This window comes from Lampris incognitus, chromosome 13 (assembly GCF_029633865.1).
Source record: "Lampris incognitus isolate fLamInc1 chromosome 13, fLamInc1.hap2, whole genome shotgun sequence".
In the NCBI taxonomy this organism is placed as follows: Eukaryota; Metazoa; Chordata; class Actinopteri; order Lampriformes; family Lampridae; genus Lampris; species Lampris incognitus.
In genome coordinates, this window is record NC_079223.1 from 38069339 (window position 1) to 38087393 (window position 18055).

General features: G+C 48.3%; 1 protein-coding gene across 5 annotated transcripts in view; it reads left to right on the forward strand.

The window, feature by feature from the left end:
* The window catches only part of fgfr2 (fibroblast growth factor receptor 2), a 53989-nt gene that overhangs the window by 25167 nt on the left and 10767 nt on the right, over window positions 1–18055 (forward strand). For 2 of the 5 annotated variants that reach the window (XM_056292334.1, XM_056292339.1), the window contains 7 exons: window positions 2495–2685; window positions 6104–6248; window positions 8634–8839; window positions 10891–11030; window positions 13664–13785; window positions 15549–15659; window positions 16796–16986. In XM_056292334.1, coding sequence (XP_056148309.1) covers window positions 2495–2685; window positions 6104–6248; window positions 8634–8839; window positions 10891–11030; window positions 13664–13785; window positions 15549–15659; window positions 16796–16986 — 1106 coding nt within the window. Of the gene's footprint in view, window positions 1–2494; window positions 2686–4374; window positions 4514–6103; window positions 6249–8633; window positions 8840–10890; window positions 11031–13663; window positions 13786–15548; window positions 15660–16795; window positions 16987–18055 lie in introns of all 5 variants that reach the window. The other 3 variants (XM_056292337.1, XM_056292338.1, XM_056292335.1) reach the window with 3 other exon arrangements.

Sequence of the window (18055 nt, forward strand, 5' to 3'; positions counted from 1 at the left end):
GCGGGCTGAGATGGAGAGGTGGCAGCATCAGCGAGTCAGAAGCAGGGATGCATGTTCATTTTCGCTAAAAGGAAATTTTGCCAATATTTTTGTTATCCCTAACATAAACCAAGATGCTATCTCGGGTAACTTTAGTACTCAAGGAACTGGAGCAGGAGTTTTTTGCATTAAAAAATAGAGCACAATTTTGTAAAATATTATGAGGCTTTATCTGGAAAATGAGAACTTAAGAGTTGTTTACAACTCACTGTGGCTCAGTTAATGTACCACTGCTTATAGATCTGATCACAGATTGATAACTGATACTAGTCTGAGCTCGTCTGAAATGGTTGCTCCCTCCATCTTTCCTGCGGGTAACTTTTCGACAGGCGTTTTGTTACCTCGTGCCGTGCACCACAGTGTGGTAACACTGCGGTAAACACGTTAGTGCATCACTAATCCAAGTATGCACCCTAAAAAGGTATTTCAGCACTCAGCAGAATCTGACTTTCCACTAGGACCAGCAGTCTTGAGTTCAACATAAAATTAAAAAAATGTCCGATTGTTGTGAGAGTGGTCTCTGCTCGTGTGTTGTGGAGTTTTGGAGAGTGTGAGGTAGAGAAAGACAGCATGTGGGATGATGGGAGAGGGTGAGGGGGGTGAAGAGGGAGAGAAGGGGGGAGGAGAAGGAAAGAGAGAGAGAGGGAGAGAGTAAACACAGCGAGCCCTAGGAATGTGGGGGAAGGAGGAGGGAGGTGGAAAGAGAGAGAGGGGGGAGCAGAGAAAGGGGAGGGGTGGGAATCATCTGATCTGACAGACCAAACAGTGGTGACGGACAGACGATGGACTGTTAGGCATTGTTGAGCTGCTGCAGACAGACAGACAGACAGACATATGGAAGATTTCTCCTCACTCCCCATCTGTTCCTCCTCTATATTCCTTGATTTATCTCTCCACCTCCGCCTCATCTCTGCTTTTTTTTCCTTCCTACCCCCCCTCCCCAATTCTCAGTTTAGTCTTCCTAACCTGTCAAAAATCCCTCATTACACAGCCTCACACACTTACCCCCCCCCCACCACACACACCCACACACACACACAAAACTAATTCAAGCACCTACCTTTGGGGAATGTTTTGTAATGGCTATGTTGTCCTTCAGGCTAAGTGATGTCATTGCATGTGTCTGTGTGTGTGTGTCTGTGTGCGTGTGTGTGTGGGTCTAGGTGGTGGCATGGGGTGGCTGTCAGAGTGGGGGTTGGTGGGTGGCTTGGTGTGATTGTGGAGGCAGTGCAGTGTGTGAAAGAGGGCATTGTTCAACAGGTCTCGCTCTGTTTGGATTCGCAGGCCAAATGTTTGCTTGCAGAAGAATGCAGATAGTTTGAGTTGGGGTGGGGGGGGGGATTAAGTTGTTTTACTTTCCAAAGCAAGTGCTTTTTTTTTTTTTTTGCTTAACTGCTACACAGCCACGATATCGCTGATGCCGAGTGGTATTTTGTCAAGGCAGGCCAATTAGTGTGGAAAGCGAGAAAATGATAAAAGCGATGTTGTTTTTGTTTTTTTCAGATATTCCCCTGCAGATTTACTGTCTCTCATCTACTAGAGATAACACTAACTCGTTGTTTTTTTTCAACACACTAAATGCTGATCTGTTAAACGGAAAATTTATCAATTGTCCACTTCATCTGTCTGCAACAGAGATAACTCGTCAAGAAAACACCGCAGTTGTTCCCGATCATCTCTGGATTAGCTGAGCAAGTTTTTTCTACATCCTAGCAGAGTTTCCGATACTACTCTGAACACGCTGTTAAAAAAAAAAACACATCCTCGTTCTCTCGACTAAGCTGCTTTTCCGATGGTTAAAATAAAATCCCACAACATTGGTGAGGGGATGTTGCGGACGATGGTACAGAGACTTACACGCAATGCATTCTGGTACCTGTAGGCACGGTGGGAAAGACTCTGTGAGCAGGAGAACACCGATTTCTCCATCAATTCGGTACACAGTGGGCGACTGGGTGGCGTGGCAGTCTATTCCGTTGCCTACCAGCACGGGGCTCTCCAGTTCAAATCCCCATGTTCCCCGTGTTACCTGCGGCTTGGTCGGCGTCCCTACAGACAATTGTCCGTGTCTGCGGGTGGGAAGCCGGATGTGGGTATGTGTCCTGTTTGCTGCACTAGCGCCTCCACTGGTCGGTTGGGGCGCCTGTTTGGGGGGCGGGGACCGGGGGGAATAGCGTGATCCTCCCATGCGCTACGTCCCCCTGGCTACACTCCTCACTGTCAGGTGAAAGAAGAGGCTGTGGACTCCACATGTATGGGAGGAGGCGTGTGGTAGTCTGCAGCCCTCCCCGGGGTGGAGCAGCGAGCAGGGTGGCTCAGAAGAGTGGGGGTAATTGGCCCAAAATTTGATTGGGGAGAAAAAGGGGAAGGGGGGTGGACTTGTGCCTTTCCCCTAAAACCCTTTACAGATTTTGCTTCCACTAACTCTTGGCCCGTGTTTTTCTCCTGGTGTTAGAGCGGTCCCCTCACCGGCCCATTCTCCAGGCGGGTCTGCCGGCCAACACGACCGTGTACGTAGGGCAGGATGCACGCTTTGTCTGTAAAGTGTACAGCGATGCCCAGCCCCACATCCAGTGGCTAAAGCACATCACGCAGAACGGCAGCCACTACGGCCCCGATGGACACCCCTACGTCCGCGTGCTGAAGGTACGTTCCGCCGCCGCCGCCTCTGTGACTTGTGTGTGGCTCGTCTTCCCCGACGTTCTGCTTTACTGAATCCTCCCTGTCTTGGATTTACCCTGTTTGCCATTGTGTTTTCTTGCAGTATGTCCAACAGTGATAAAGACTAAGGCCCAATTGGAAACTCCACTAACCATCAGCTTTCCTCCCCTATAACGTAATAGGTCTTCACCATGCTGACTGTTGGGGGGGAGGGGGGGCAATTCTTGTCGTGCGTTCTCCCTGCAACTATACAAAGTTGTTAACGTCACACAGCTACACTACCGTTCAAAAGTTTGGGATCACCCAAACAATTTCGTGTTTTCCATGAAAAGTCACACTTATTCACCACCATATGTTGTGAAATGAATAGAAAATAGAGTCAAGACATTGACAAGGTTAGAAATAATGATTTGTATTTGAAATAAGATTTTTTTACATCAAACTTCGCTTTCGTCAAAGAATCCTCCATTTGCAGTAATTACAGCATTGCAGACCTTTGGCATTCTAGCTGTTAATTTGTTGAGGTAATCTGGAGAAATTGCACCCCACGCTTCCAGAAGCAGCTCCCACAAGTTGGATTGGTTGGATGGGCACTTCTTTGAGCAGATTGAGTTTCTGGAGCATCACATTTGTGGGGTCAATTAAACGCTCAAAATGGCCAGAAAAAGAGAACTTTCATCTGAAACTCGACAGTCTATTCTTGTTCTTAGAAATGAAGGCTATTCCATGCGAGAAATTGCTAAGAAATTGAAGATTTCCTACACCGGTGTGTACTACTCCCTTCAGAGGACAGCACAAACAGGCTCTAACAGGTACTATTTAATGAAGATGCCAGTTGGGGACCTGTGAGGCGTCTGTTTCTCAAACTAGAGACTCTAATGTACTTATCTTCTTGCTCAGTTGTGCAACGCGGCCTCCCACTTCTTTTTCTACTCTGGTTAGAGCCTGTTTGTGCTGTCCTCTGAAGGGAGTAGTACACACCGGTGTAGGAAATCTTCAATTTCTTAGCAATTTCTCGCATGGAATAACCTTCATTTCTAAGAACAAGAATAGACTGTCGAGTTTCAGATGAAAGTTCTCTTTTTCTGGCCATTTTGAGCGTTTAATTGACCCCACAAATGTGATGCTCCAGAAACTCAATCTGCTCAAAGAAGTGCCCATCCAACCAATCCAACTTGTGGGAGCTGCTTCTGGAAGCGTGGGGTGCAATTTCTCCAGATTACCTCAACAAATTAACAGCTAGAATGCCAAAGGTCTGCAATGCTGTAATTGCTGCAAATGGAGGATTCTTTGACGAAAGCAAAGTTTGATGTAAAAAAAATCTTATTTCAAATACAAATCATTATTTCTAACCTTGTCAATGTCTTGACTCTATTTTCTATTCATTTCACAACATATGGTGGTGAATAAGTGTGACTTTTCATGGAAAACACAAAATTGTTTGGGTGATCCCAAACTTTTGAACGGTAGTGTATTTGTGTTTAGCCCAATGCTGCTGGATGTTTGTTGATAGTATGTAGGTATATTTGTATGTGTGTGTGTGTGTGTGTGTGTGTGTGTGTGTGTGTGTGTGTGTGTGTGTGCGGGCTGTTGATATTTCTATATACACAAGGCTTTGTGTGCTTTTTCATGCGTTTGCTTGTGTGTGTGTATGTGTGTGTACCTGGATTTCAGCGCTCAGGCATTAACAGCTCGGACGTGGAGGTGCTCACCCTCACCAACGTGACAGAGGAGGATGCTGGGGAGTATACCTGTAAAGTCTCCAATTATATAGGGGAGGCCAACCAGTCAGGGTGGCTGACTGTCATCCCAGGTAACCCTGAGGCCTTATCGCTGACCAACCTACCCCCGGTGTGGTGTCTTTGGGCCTGTCCCTGACCCAGTGTGCTGTGGTGGTCCTGCTGGTGGTCTCTTGGTGGTCCTGGGTTCACGAACTTTCTGTCTATAGAGTCAAGAGTATTCCTGTTGTCCGAGCTGCTCCTCTTCTACGGAGACTGCAGCCATGGAAGCACCAGTCAAATCTGCACACCTGTACAAAGAAACTGCCGCAGCTGTCACTCGCTCTCGCCTTTTCTTTCTTTTTCTTCCTTTTCCCGTCCCTTGTTTCAATGAATAAGTCAGGTCAAGTCGATAATAGGCTATAGCCCTAAATCACTGCTACATCATCAAAGGGCTTTACGTGATAGATGCATAAAGTAAATAACAATAGCTCTAAATCACTGCTACATCATCAAAGGGCTTTACGTGATAGATACATAAAGTAAATAACAAGCGACAGCAGCCTCTATTCTTAGAAACCCAAATCAGATGACGAAAACATTTTCTACAAAAATAGGAGGAACATCAGAGGAGCATCGGAGGAGGTTTCCCTCTTCCAGATGTGCATTAGATGCCGAGTGGGCAAGGTAGACACGGTGTAATAACGGGGTTTAGAAATCAAACATTTAATGACGACACTCGCCGAAAATGAAAACAACGGAAAAAAGAAAAGTGGACGCAGGGACAGCACTGTCTGCAGTTGCATGTGAGACGTCCTTACCAAACGTCACCACAGAGCCACATGCCTCATGCAACAGTCATCAGACCGAAGTCACAGGGCCCTTTCTCTGCCTCTCTCTCTCTCTCTCTCTCTCTCTCTCTCTCTCTCTCTCTCTCTCTCTCTCTCTCTCTCTCTCTCTCTCTCTCTCTCTCTCCTCTCTCTCTCTCTCTCTCTCTCTCTCTCTCTCTCTCTCTCTCTCTCTCTCTCTCTCTCTCTCTCTCTCTCTCTCTCTCTCTCTCTCTCTCTCTCTCTCTCTCTCTCTCTCTCTCTCTCTGTCTGTCTCTCCCCCTCTCTCTCTATTGCTTGCTCTGCCAGGGCGCTGTACGGTGTTGTAGTATGGTGCTCTCCATGCCTCTCCCCTGTAGTCGTGTGTGCATGTGTCCAGACCCGTTACCAACTGGACTGGCCTACAGGGTTTCTTGTGGCACGGTGATGGGCACACTGGGGTTTATTCTGTGCATTTTCTTTGTTTTCTCATGTTTTGTCTTTGCAAGGGGGTCTTTCTTTGTCTCCTGTTTGCTATGAAGCTGCCCCCCCCTCCCCCATCCCCTCACGCACACACACGGAAACTCCCATCATCCCATCATCGTTTTAGATGGAACCACAGCGATGGAAACCATCCAGATTCTCTTATTTCTCTTTTGGTGTTGTGGGTCTCATTTTTTTTCTTTCTCTCTCTCTCTCTCCCTCTCTCTGTCTCTGCTCCCCCTCTCCCCTCCAACTTCTCTATCTTCTCTTTCTCCTCATCTCTTTCCAAATGTCACTCTATCTGCAAATATTTTCCGCTCGAACCCTTATCTTCCACCCTCTTTCTCCTTTTACTTCTTCTTCTTCTCCTTCTTCTTCTACTTCTTCTTCTCTCAGACCGCAGGTGTTAACACCACAGATAAGGAGATAGAGGTTCTCTACTTGCCCAATGTAACTCTCGAGGACGCTGGGGAGTATACGTGCTTGGCGGGTAATTCTATTGGGATCTCCTATCACTCTGCTTGGTTGACGGTGCTTGAAGGTACACACACCCACGTACTGCCCTCTCTCTCTCTGTCTGTCTTTCCTCGCCGTTGTCCGAAATGGTTGGATTATGTTGTTTCTGCGACCTCTGCGGAAGGCAATCCCTCCCCCTGGAGTCAAAGGCATGCAAACTCAAATATTAGATTACTGTGATGAACTCGCACACTCATCATTGGAGCCAGTGTAACGTAAGAGCAGTGAGCATAAATTCTATAATGCTATCGAGATTGGCGAGCTGTTGAAAGCTGGGGCCAGATAACGGGGTAGTTTGACTTATGACTTATTACAACTTAGAGACGGAAGTGGCGTTCCCAGCAGAGCTCAAGTGTCTCCCGACTCCAGAGTGACAGGGAGAGGGTTTGTCTCCATCCTTCATTTTTCTTCTTTGTTATCTCTCTCTCTCATGCTCTCTCTCTCTCTCTCTCTCTCACGCTCTCTCTTTCTCTTGCTCTCTCTCTCTCTCTCTCGTGCTCTCTCTCGCTCTCTCTTTTTGGGGAAAATGTGGCGGTGCCAGATTGTGGTTTTCTAACTACATGTCAAGGGAACCTGTCTGTCTCTTTATGGTATGTGCGTTTTGCATGACTTATGACTGGATATTAACTCCCTCTTCCTCAAATTGGCTCCGCCCTTTTCCTGGCTCTGATAATCGGATGTCTTTAAGACCCTTATTTCTCCTTGAAATAAGGATTGAAAGGCAAAGTTCAACGCTCATATCTTGTTGGCTTGACTTTCTTAATTATCAGGGCCAAACCACTAAAGCAAATACACAGTAACTTGATTTATCTTGTTTAATGTATGGGAATGTTTGTCCACTTGTGTCCATGTGTCTGCATTGTGTGTCCCCATCTGTTTGTATTTTTCCTGTTTTTGTCTTTTGCTTGCTATCTGGTTTGTCGTGATATTTGCTGAAAGACCAAATGCATAAAACGTCACCCTAGTGTCTGCAGGCATTCACAACAACAGATGTGTGTTGTTTCGCAAGTCTTAGCACCAAAGTGATAAATTGAGGGTAGTTAGATGGGTAGTCTCTGCCCTCGACACAGACAGCCAGCGCTCCTCCACACATCTCCATCCACGCGTGCACAAACACAGTGTTCTTACAAGATTGCCATTTTGTTTTGCCCATAAACAGTGAAATATGATGACCACAGGGAGGCCGTTTCCTCTGGGTGTAATATGTGTAATTGATTGTCTTCTGATATGCTCTATGTGCATTGGTGGCGCCTGCGTGGCTGTGGCATCTGTGTGTCATGTGGTTTTTGGAACCCAGTGGATGCAAGAAGTTCCTCCATGTAGCCCCCCTCTGCCAATCTGGCTGACTGGCCGGCTCGCTGTTTGGCACATGGGCCTTGTTTGTGGAGGGCCATGCATAATAGAACAGTCCATTCCTATAGTCTTCTGCATGTGCGCGCGCGCGCACACACACACACACACACACACACACACACACACACACACACACACACACACACACACACACACACACACACACACACGCACATGCACAGCTCATTTCCTCGACAGGAAGTTCAGGCCATATACAGTCTCAGAGGACACTGCTCTAACTTGTTTGCGGTCTGTGTGCTTGCATGCGTGTCTCCCCTAGTAGCATAAAACACAGACATGCGCTGGCTCAGCAGAGGCTGGCTTCTGCCGCTCACAAATGATGTGGCCACGAGGTTAAACCAGGAGAGAGGAGAAGATATCCCATGTAACATTCATAATGCAACATTTGTAATGCAGCTGTCTGTCTGTGTCACGTCTGCCGTCCATATGTGTTTTGTCATATGCAGAATAGATGTGAATGGGGCGTCCGGGTGGCATGGCGGTCTATTCTGTTGCCTACCAACATGGGGATCGCTGGTTCGAATCCTCGTGTTACCTCCGGCTTGGTCCGTCGTCCCTACGGACACAATTGGCCATGTCTGCGGGAGGGAAGCCGGATGTGGGTATGCATTAGCGCCTCCTTTGGTCAGTCAGGGCGCCTGTTTAGAGGGGAGGGGGAACTGAGGGGGATAGCGTGATCCTCCACGCGCTACGTCCCCCTGGCAAAACTCCTCACTGTCAGGTGAAAAGAAGCGGCTGGCGACTCCACATGTATCGGAGGAGGCGTGTGGTAGTTTGCAGCCCTCCCCGGATCGGCAGAGGTGGGTGGAGCAGCGACCGGGACGGCTCAGAAGAGTGGGGTAATTGGCCATGTACAATTGGGGAGGGAGGAAAAAAAAGAATAGATGTGTGTGTGTTGGGGGGGTTGTTGTACGGGGGTCACCCGTACATGTGTGTCCATAAACACCTCCCTTACAGAGGTTCCACCTTTCTCTTCTCCCCCATGACCTCTCTCCCTTGCTCCAACTGCTCCCATTTTTTTTATATTTTTTCTTAGTTGAAGACAATGACATAGTTAGAGGCCTGCCATCCCCCGACTACGTGGAGATCGCCATATACTGCGTGGGCGTCTTCCTCATCGCCTGCATGGTAGTGATCGTGGTCGTGTGTCGAATGAGAAACACGGCCAAGAAGCCGGACTTTGGGGGCCAGCCAGCGGTCCACAAACTCAGCAAACAGATCCCTCTCCGCCGCCAGGTAACAGAAAGTAGATAAAGAGTTTGAAAGGCATCTAACACCCCTAGAGGACAGTAACACATGGTAAAAAGCACTCATGATAACCGACTCTCTTGAATATACACTCAGGCATATGAAATATGGGGTCTTGGTGGAGATGGTATGGGGGGGGTATTAAATACAGATAATAAAACAGTGGCGCAGTGGTTAGTGTGGTCCCCTCACAGCAAGAAGGCCCTGGGTTCGAGCCCCGGGGTTGTCCAACCTTGGAGGTTGTCCCGGGTCATCCTCTGTGTGAGGTTTGCATGTTCTCCCTGTGTCTGTGTGGGTTTCCTCCGGGTGCTCCGGTTTCCTCCCACAGTCCAAAGACATGTAGGTCAGGTGAATTGGCCGTACTAAATTGTCCCTAGGTGTGAATGTGTGTCGGCCCTGTGATGGACTGGTGACCTGTCCAGGGTGTCTCCCCGCCTGCCGCCCAATGAACTGCTGGGATAGGCTCCAGCATCCCTGCGACCCCGAGAGCAGGATAAGCGCTTTGGAGAATGGATGGATGGAAAGGTTAAGTTGGACACCCGATAGATTTAAAAATGAGACTGTATTTCTGTGCAGGAGTAATGAATTTTGAAAAAAGAATAAATACTAGGTTTCTGTTGAAAACATCCTTCTGCAGCACAGCAGACTCTTCTCATTTTAAACAGCGCTGCCTCTTGAGAGGCTTTTGTAGTGTGAAGCATCATCTCAGAGGCATTTCATGAATATCTGAGCAAGCTAGCACTGCTGTCCTGCACGTTTTGAGTTTTACCTCTGTGCATGAGCCATTCCTTCCCCTCAAGGGAAAACAACATTCTAAAAGGCACAAAAAGTATTGGATTACATGCCATGGAGAGATGGATTCCTGTTTCAAGGTAAGGTTAGGGAGAAGAGAGGAGTCCAGGGGCATTAACAAGGCTGCCTATCTGAAATACGGCGGTAGCTAACACTTAATAAATGCTTAAATGTAAATTCTAGCTCGGAGAAAGAGATTAATCTGCATAATGGCGACGTATTAAGTATGGAAATGAGCTGCGGGGAGTATTTCTCACCCATGTGCATGTTATTGCACCATACTTGCTAATGTTCATTTTTAAATTCAACACTTTCCAGAGCAGACGGTAGGTGATAAGTTCTTTTGATTTCAAAATATGTTTAATAATTTTACTTGTCGTCTATTAATTGATTAATGCGGGGGCATTTTCTCATTGTAAATGTATCACACTACCACACACAAACACACACAGACACACACAGACCAAGGTTCTCTAGTCATGGTGCATTTCTGGCGCGTCGGCTAAAGCAGATAACAGTCCACAAACACAACCCCTCCTCATTCCTGTCGAGGCCCGGTGTATGTGGACACGGCTGATGGCAGAGGGAGCGGCCCACCAATCCAACCATTTCTTTCTTCTTCTTTTTTTTTTTATTTCCCCCCCTTTTTCTCCCAATTGTATCCGGCCAATTACCCCACTCTTCCAAGCTGTCCCAGTCGCTGCTGCACCCCCTCTGCCGAGATCTGGGGAGGGCTGCAGACTACCACATGCCTCGTCCGATACATGTGGAGTCGCCAGCCGCTTCTTTTCACCTGACAGTGAGGAGTTTCGCCAGGGGGACGTAGCTCATGGGAGGATCACGCCATCCCCCCCAGCCCCCCCCCCCCAAACAGGTGCCCCGACCAACTAGAGGAGGCACTAGTGCAGCGACCAGGACACATACCCACATCCGGCTTCCCACCCGGCCAGTTGTGTCTGTAGGGACGCCCGACCAAGCCAGAGGTAACACTGGGATTCGAACTGGCGATCCCCATGTTGATAGACAACAGAACAGACCGCTACACTACTCGGGTGCCCCAGTCCAACCATTTTACCCAGCAATAGAGTCTCAAACACATGCACGCACGCGCACACACACACACACACACACACACACACACACACACACAGACCAAAGTCACACAGACCAAAGTCCTCTAGTCATGCCTTTTGTTATAGTCAGCCTGTGAGCCCAGGCTGTGGTGATCAGCCAATCTCTCTTTCTTTCTGTAGGTGTCAGCTGACTCCAGCTCCTCCATGAACTCCAATACACCTCTGGTCCGTATCACCACACGACGCAGCTCTGCCCACGATGAGCCCATTCCTGAATACGACCTCCCTGAGGACCCCCGCTGGGAGTTTGCCCGAGACAGGTGAAGATGGTTATGGGGGTTGGGATTTCAAGCAAACTGGGAAGATATAAGCAGCTTGCTTGTTCTTAATGCATGTTTTGATATATAAATAGACAACGCTTCCTCGATTATAGATACATCATTAATGAGTTCTTATGCAGATCTGGTTCTCCCCCATGAAATGTAAAATCAAAACATTTCAGAATATAGAATTTTCAGAAAGTGCTTATCTGCAGTGTTATATAACATTAATGGGTTAAAGGTGAGTTTTCAAGTCCCTGCAAACAGTAGCATCAATATTGTAATTGCAGTGATCAGTATTAAGGTCCTTGGCCTGCACCCGCCACAGTATTTACTGTTATCTCTGGTTAGCAGTTTGGTTACGGTATCAGATAACACCTAGATTATAACACAATGACCATCTGGATCATTGTGTTCTAACTGTTATGAGCTCAGATAACTATTGTTCTTGTTGAAGTGTGCCATTAACTGTTGTAGACAGCAGACAGTAATGACTAACTAGTGAGTAATGTTGTGATACGGGACAGTGATTCATCAGTAGTTCCTTTAGTAGACTTGCCTGAATTTGGCACCTCTCCTCTGGCTTCAACTCTACAGCTGCTGTGTCACTTAGGCACACTCATACAAACTCACATACACATAAGGCTGTGCTTAGTGGTTAGCAGAAACGCTTCCCTGGTGCCTTTCATCTGCATGTTGGGCGGAGGGCTATTTGTTTGCTTTCATACCAGAGAAATTAGCACCCCCGAGGTTTTGCTTACTCACCATTACAGCGGTCAGCAGAATGTTTCAGGTTGAAGGATGTTGGCCAGCTAAGGCGTTGTAGTTTAGTACTTGCATTTGGCCTCCGGCTATAGCTGTGACAGGGGAAATCCCTGACCATAAATGTGAAGGTCTGCACATTCTTTAAAAAGCTTGCCAAAGGCGTCCGGGTAGCGTAGCGGTCTATTCCGTTGCCTAGCAACACAGGGATCACTGGATCGAGTCCCCGTGTTACCTCCGGCTTGGTCGAGTGTCCCTACAGACACAATTGGCTGTGTCTGTGGGTGGGAAGCCGGATGTGGGTATGCATCCTGGTCGCTGCACTAGCGCCTCCTCTGATCAGTCAGGGTGCCTGTTCGGGGGCAGGGGGAACTGAGGGAATAGCGTGATCCTCCCACGTGCTACGTCCCCCTGGTGAAACTCCTCACTGCCATGTATCAGAGGAGGCATGTGATAGTCTGCAGTGCTCCCCGGATCGGCAGAGGGGGTGGAGCGGCCCAGGACGGCTCGGAAGAGTGGGGTAATTGGTTGGATACAGTTGGGGAGAAAAAGGGGGAACATTTTTTTAAAAAATAGTTTGCCAAAACTAAGTTTGGATCTCTGAGCAATTCCCACATGTCACAGAATGACATTTGTGATGCGCTGTTACACAGAGCCTCTTTGTATGCATGCAGAATGTCATGCACACATGAAACATACCACTCTTGATTTTAATTGATACAAGCCTCCAAAGGGGGTTTGAGGGTTCAGACCAGATCCATGTGTTGGGAGAGACTTTCTAGGCTGGATGCAGTTGTGTGTATTTTTCTCCCCGGGTCTCCATCCCTCTGTGCTCCTCGCCTGAGGGGCCGTGTTGGAATGGCAGAACATGGTGGAATGCTAACATTTGTGGTAGCATGGAGGAAAAATAACATTGATTATGTGTGATGGGATGAACAGAAAGGATGCCTTTGAGAGCAGTGTAGTGGTGAGGACTGTGTGTAGACAGATAGGGGATTGTGTTACTGTGCCAGTGCTCTGGCCTCAGGCCTTGGGCTTCACGGCTAGCAGCGTGAGTGTTTACACAGCCTGGACACTCGGCGGCTGGGGGCGGGGCCAACACCTGTCAATCAACCTCCACCAGAGCGCACCGCCAGGTCTTGGGGTCAGAGGGGTACTATGGAGGTGGTGGATAGAGGTGTAAGCATATTTGTGCATGATTATGCGTTTGTGTTTGTGTGTGTGTGAGTTCACTGTCGTAAAGCACAATGGTTTGGACAAAGTTTAGCTTTGCAGGATATTGTGCTGTGGCTTACACTGGGGTAGCTTTATCTCTATCTGATCTTGTAGTCAGCCCCACCTGTATGGCAGCACAAAGACACTTTTAAGATCCATCACTGGCTAATGTGTCAAGGTTAAGCTAATCCCTATGTAATGGCTTGTAAAGAGTGTATATCGGAACATGCCAAGGTAGGGTAAACAGTTTAGAGAAGAGTTCCTTTCTCTCGCTTTATCAGGTGATTATCGCTGGCGTCTCTACCTTCTTACCTACTGCCCTGGCACGGGCTGCAGTCACCGCGCCAGCAAAGCACTCTCATAGACACAATCTGATTGAGAGCGAATGAAAGGGAGGGAGAGATAGCTTCTGTCAGAGACAGAGGGAGGAATGGAGACGGGGTGAGGTTGAAATACTGGCCTCGTGCCTAGTTTCAATCCCTCTCACTTTTCTCTCTAACTTGGAAGTTTTTTTTCTGTTGTTTTAGAGTCACATAAAGTGAGCGGTAAAATGGGTTTTAGTTTGTCTTTCAGCAGCTAACTTACTGCCAGCTTGAGCTCGGTCTGTTTTTCCCTCTTGTGTTTTTAATCCCGTGCCGTGTGTCTGGCACCCGCAGGTTGACCCTGGGCAAGCCTCTAGGGGAGGGTTGCTTTGGTCAGGTGGTAATGGCAGAGGCCCTGGGCATCGATAAGGACAAACCCAAGGAGGCTGTAACCGTTGCTGTCAAGATGCTCAAAGGTAAGCTTGTCCTTTCCATTTGCCCAGCCGCAGTGTCCAGATCACAGAACGCTGGATCGGTTCATGTGGACACCTTTACTGAGGGGAACCTTTCATCACTCCTCAATGTTCTTCTCTCAGTAAACATGGCCGGATGAACTGATCCAACTTCCTGTGATTTTCTTACCTGGATTACTGAGCATGCATAAAGACACAGTGTACAGATATTGTAGCTCCAGGCTGTCCAGGTCGCACGGCGGTCTATTCCGTTGCCTACCAACACGGGATCGCGGTTCGAATCCACGTGTTACCTCCGGCTTGGTCGGGCGTCCCTACAGACACAATTGGCCATGTCTGTGGGTGGGAAGCCGGATGTGGGTACTTGTCCTTGGTCACTGCACTAGCGCCCCCTCTGGTTGGTCAGGGTGCCTGTTCGGGGGGGAGGGCAAACTGGGGGGGAATAGCGTGATCCTCCCACGCGCTACGTCCCCCTGGTGAAACTCCTCACTATCAGGTGAAAAGAAGCGGCTGGCGACTCCACATGTATCGAAGGAGGCATGTGGTAGTCTGCAGTCCCCGGATCTCGGCAGAGGGGGCGGGGCAGCGACCGGGACGGCTTGGGAGAGTGGGGTAATTGGACAGGTACAATTGGGGAGAAAAAAAAAGGGGGGGTATTCTAGCTCCATTAAAAGGCTGCCCTGAACAGTTAAACTGTGTTGGTAAACTTTTGACCCATTTAAAATTGGATATGGATCGGTTGAGGTGTAACAGATCATATTTTGGTTGATCCATCTAGCAACATTTTATCAGTGCGTTTTTTACTTATAATTGTCACATTATGTATTTACAACCTGCTTCCTGTACCGCCTTCCTGCACCACCGATGAACACCCATCCCACTTACACTTTTATACATGTGCATAAAAATGTGTGTGTGAGAGAGAGAGAGAGAGAGAGAGAGAGCGAGAGCGCCTTTCCATAAATCTGACATTGAATCTCTGTCATGCTCCAATGAGGGTTCAGCAGGGGGCGAGGTGGAGCCTGTGGCTGTCATTATTATTCATTATTGGCTGTTGCTGAGTGACGGCTAGGTGTAAGGTGTGTGTGTGTGTGTGTGTGTGTGTGTGTGTGTGTGTGTGTGTGTAAAGCGGGGGGGGGTACTGGGTCACATACCTGACCCCCAAAGCAGCAGCTGGCTAGAGTTCAGTCAGCACCCGCACAAAGAGGCAAGTTACACCAGCAGCACTATTGTAATTAATAAAAGTAGTGGGTTGAGGTTGAGGGCATGTGTCTGTGTGTGTGTGTGTGTGGGGGGGGGGTTAGGTCAGGTAGAGCAGGTAGCCGTTGATCCGACCTTGGCGGTAGAAATCTGCCCTTTAGAACAATGCTACATAGAACACCCAAGCAAGTTAATGATGCAGAGGAGGAATGCAGGCTATGCCATTGTGTCTGTGGGGCTACCTCTGCTCGCTCAATCAGCCCCATGAAAAAGGAGCCTGTGCTGCAGATAATGAGTCAAGATTTAGTGAATGTCTTTAATTTCCCCCCCGGCAGCTGAAAGGACGCCTCTGTAGTCTGTGCGAGGAGAGGCCTTCACTGCCGTAATGCTAGACCACGTTGTCTGTCAGCCACGCTTAATCACAGCCATCTACAAAACAAGCTGTTACCGGACAGGGCAACTAGCGGGCCTTGAATTAAGGGTAAAAAGGCGAGAGATGACAGGGGTGTGTTTGTTTCGCCGACCCTAGCCTCTCTGCTTAGTGTTCTCCCTTTTTGCTCACGCAGACGACGCCACCGAGAAGGACCTGTCTGACCTGGTGTCGGAGATGGAGATGATGAAGATGATCGGCAAACATAAGAACATCATCAATCTTCTTGGAGCCTGTACACAGGACGGTGAGCAGAGCAGGATATGCCATCGGTCCATCTTCAGACACGCCAAAACCCCTTAAACGTTACACCAACTGTTTGGTAAACAGCTTACCAGATGACTGGCTGTTGTGCACTGGGAAGATTTGGGGCATTCTCAACTTTTTGGTTCGAATATTTTAAAACCACAGTTACACGGTGCTTCACAAATTCCTGTAGAAGTATATATTGAGAAATGAGCTAAAAGAGGATGCTAATCTGGCCGGCCTGTGCTCCATCCACTGCCACGTCCTGACAGCAAAGGCCCGGTGTTCTTAGTCATAGGAAAAGCCTTTGGGACCTTACTATATGTTGGTGCATAAGGGGTTGAAAGGGGGGTCTGAGAGGTCTGTTTTGAAACTGGATGCCAGACCTAGATGTGCCTTGATAGTTTTTTCCATGAAATCTTAAAATTCCTTCTAGATTTAATGGGCAACCCATTTAGGGTGATTAAAAGTTGAGCGATATAATTCCATCTTTCCTGCATGTGGCTGCGAACCTTTTCCACCAGCTTCCAAGTATGAAAACCAAATCAGGAACAGAGGAGATTGCAGTGCCGCATGCATATGCTAGCACTTTTGAGATCAAGGTAAATTTTGGGCTTTTGCATTCCATAACATGGACCAAAGCATAAGCCTGCCCTGGAATAAGCAGATCCTCGATAAACAGGTGAGACCGCAGCCCATCCTGTCAGTCCAGACCATAATATTAATCCAGAAATGGGCCATCTAAACTATGCAAATACAGTTCATACACGAGCAGTTTTTTTTTTGTGGACCCCCCCCCCCCCCTTTTTCTCCTCGATTGTATCCAGCCAATTACCCCGCTCTTCCGAGCCATCCTGGTCATTGCTCCACCCCCCTCTGCCGATCCGGGGAGGGCTGCCGACTACCACATGCCTCCTCTGATACATGTGGAGTCGCCAGCTGCTTCTTTTCACCTGACAGTGAGGAGTTTCACCAGGGGGACGTAGTGCATGGGAGGATCACGCTACCCCCCCAGTCCCCCCCCCCGAACAGGCGCCCCGGACCGACCAGAGGAGGCGCTAGAGGAGCACTTACCTAAGTAGTAGATCTGTTTCTGACTGTTCTCTACCATTTATGTCCATCTTGTCCCCCGTGCAGGTCCGCTGTATGTGATTGTGGAGTACGCTTCCAAGGGCAACCTGAGAGAGTACCTCCGTGCCCGAAGACCCCCTGGTATGGAATACTCCTATGACATCGCCCGCGTGTCAGACGAACAGCTTACCTTCAAGGACCTGGTTTCTGCCACTTACCAGGTGGCACGGGGCATGGAGTACCTGGCGTCACAGAAGGTATACAATGGGCAGGCACACCAGTGGGCGCACACATACACACACACACACAATCATAGCGTCCCTTTCTCACATCTACCCCCTGGCTGGCCAGACAGGTTTCCGTGCCAGGGAGCCGGGCTTTTGATGTGCTTAATCCGGGAATATTTTACGTGGTAAACTTGCGTGCGCGTCACTGTGGGAATATTGTCTCCTGAAAATACTTTTATAACACACCATCCAAATCCCTGCATTGTCTGCGAATCTGCCACAAAGCCCTTCTGTTTAGACAACCAAAGAATTGTCGAGTTTTCACAATGTTGAATGGCCATGTTGGCCAAATGCAGCCTCACGCTCCCTCTCACTGTTGGAATGTGACAGAGAATACTGGTCACACAAACACACACACACACATACACACACGCACACACCTCTTACCATATATCTGACAAAGTATGTGAGGAATCTTTACTTATCCAGGCATGTTCATCATGACTGTGGCATTGTGGCATCCAGTAAGTTGCTCCCTCAGTAAGATGCAGGTCACTGGTTGATTACAGGCAGCATCAACATGGTAAAACCATTTCTAGCTAATCATGTGCACATTCGAGTATTTACTTATTTTTCATTTTTCACAAACATCTTATTCTTCCCTCTCTCCTATTCTTTATATTCTTTGACCTGGCCTCTTTCTTTCTCTTTTTTATTTTCCCCTCTCACCATTTCTCTCTCTCTCTCTCCCTTTCTCGCTCCCTCTCTCTCTTTCTCTCCCTCTCAGTCTCTCCTTCTGACTCTCCCCCTTTCTCACTCCCTCTCTCTCTCCCTACCTCTCTCTTGTTTTAACATTTAAAAAATTCTCTCCCTTTCTCGCTCTCTCTCTCTCTTTCTCTCCCTCGCTTTCCCCATCTTTCTCTCTTGTTCGCTCTCTCTCTCCTGTCTACCTCCCTCTCTCGCTCTCTGTTCTCTTTCCCTCTCTCACTCTCTCTCCCCCCTCTCCCTATCACTCCCCCTCTCTCGCTAGCTCTTTCTCTCCCTCCCTCTTTCTCTGTCTTGCTCCCTCTCTCTCTCTGTCTCACTCCCCCTCGCTTGC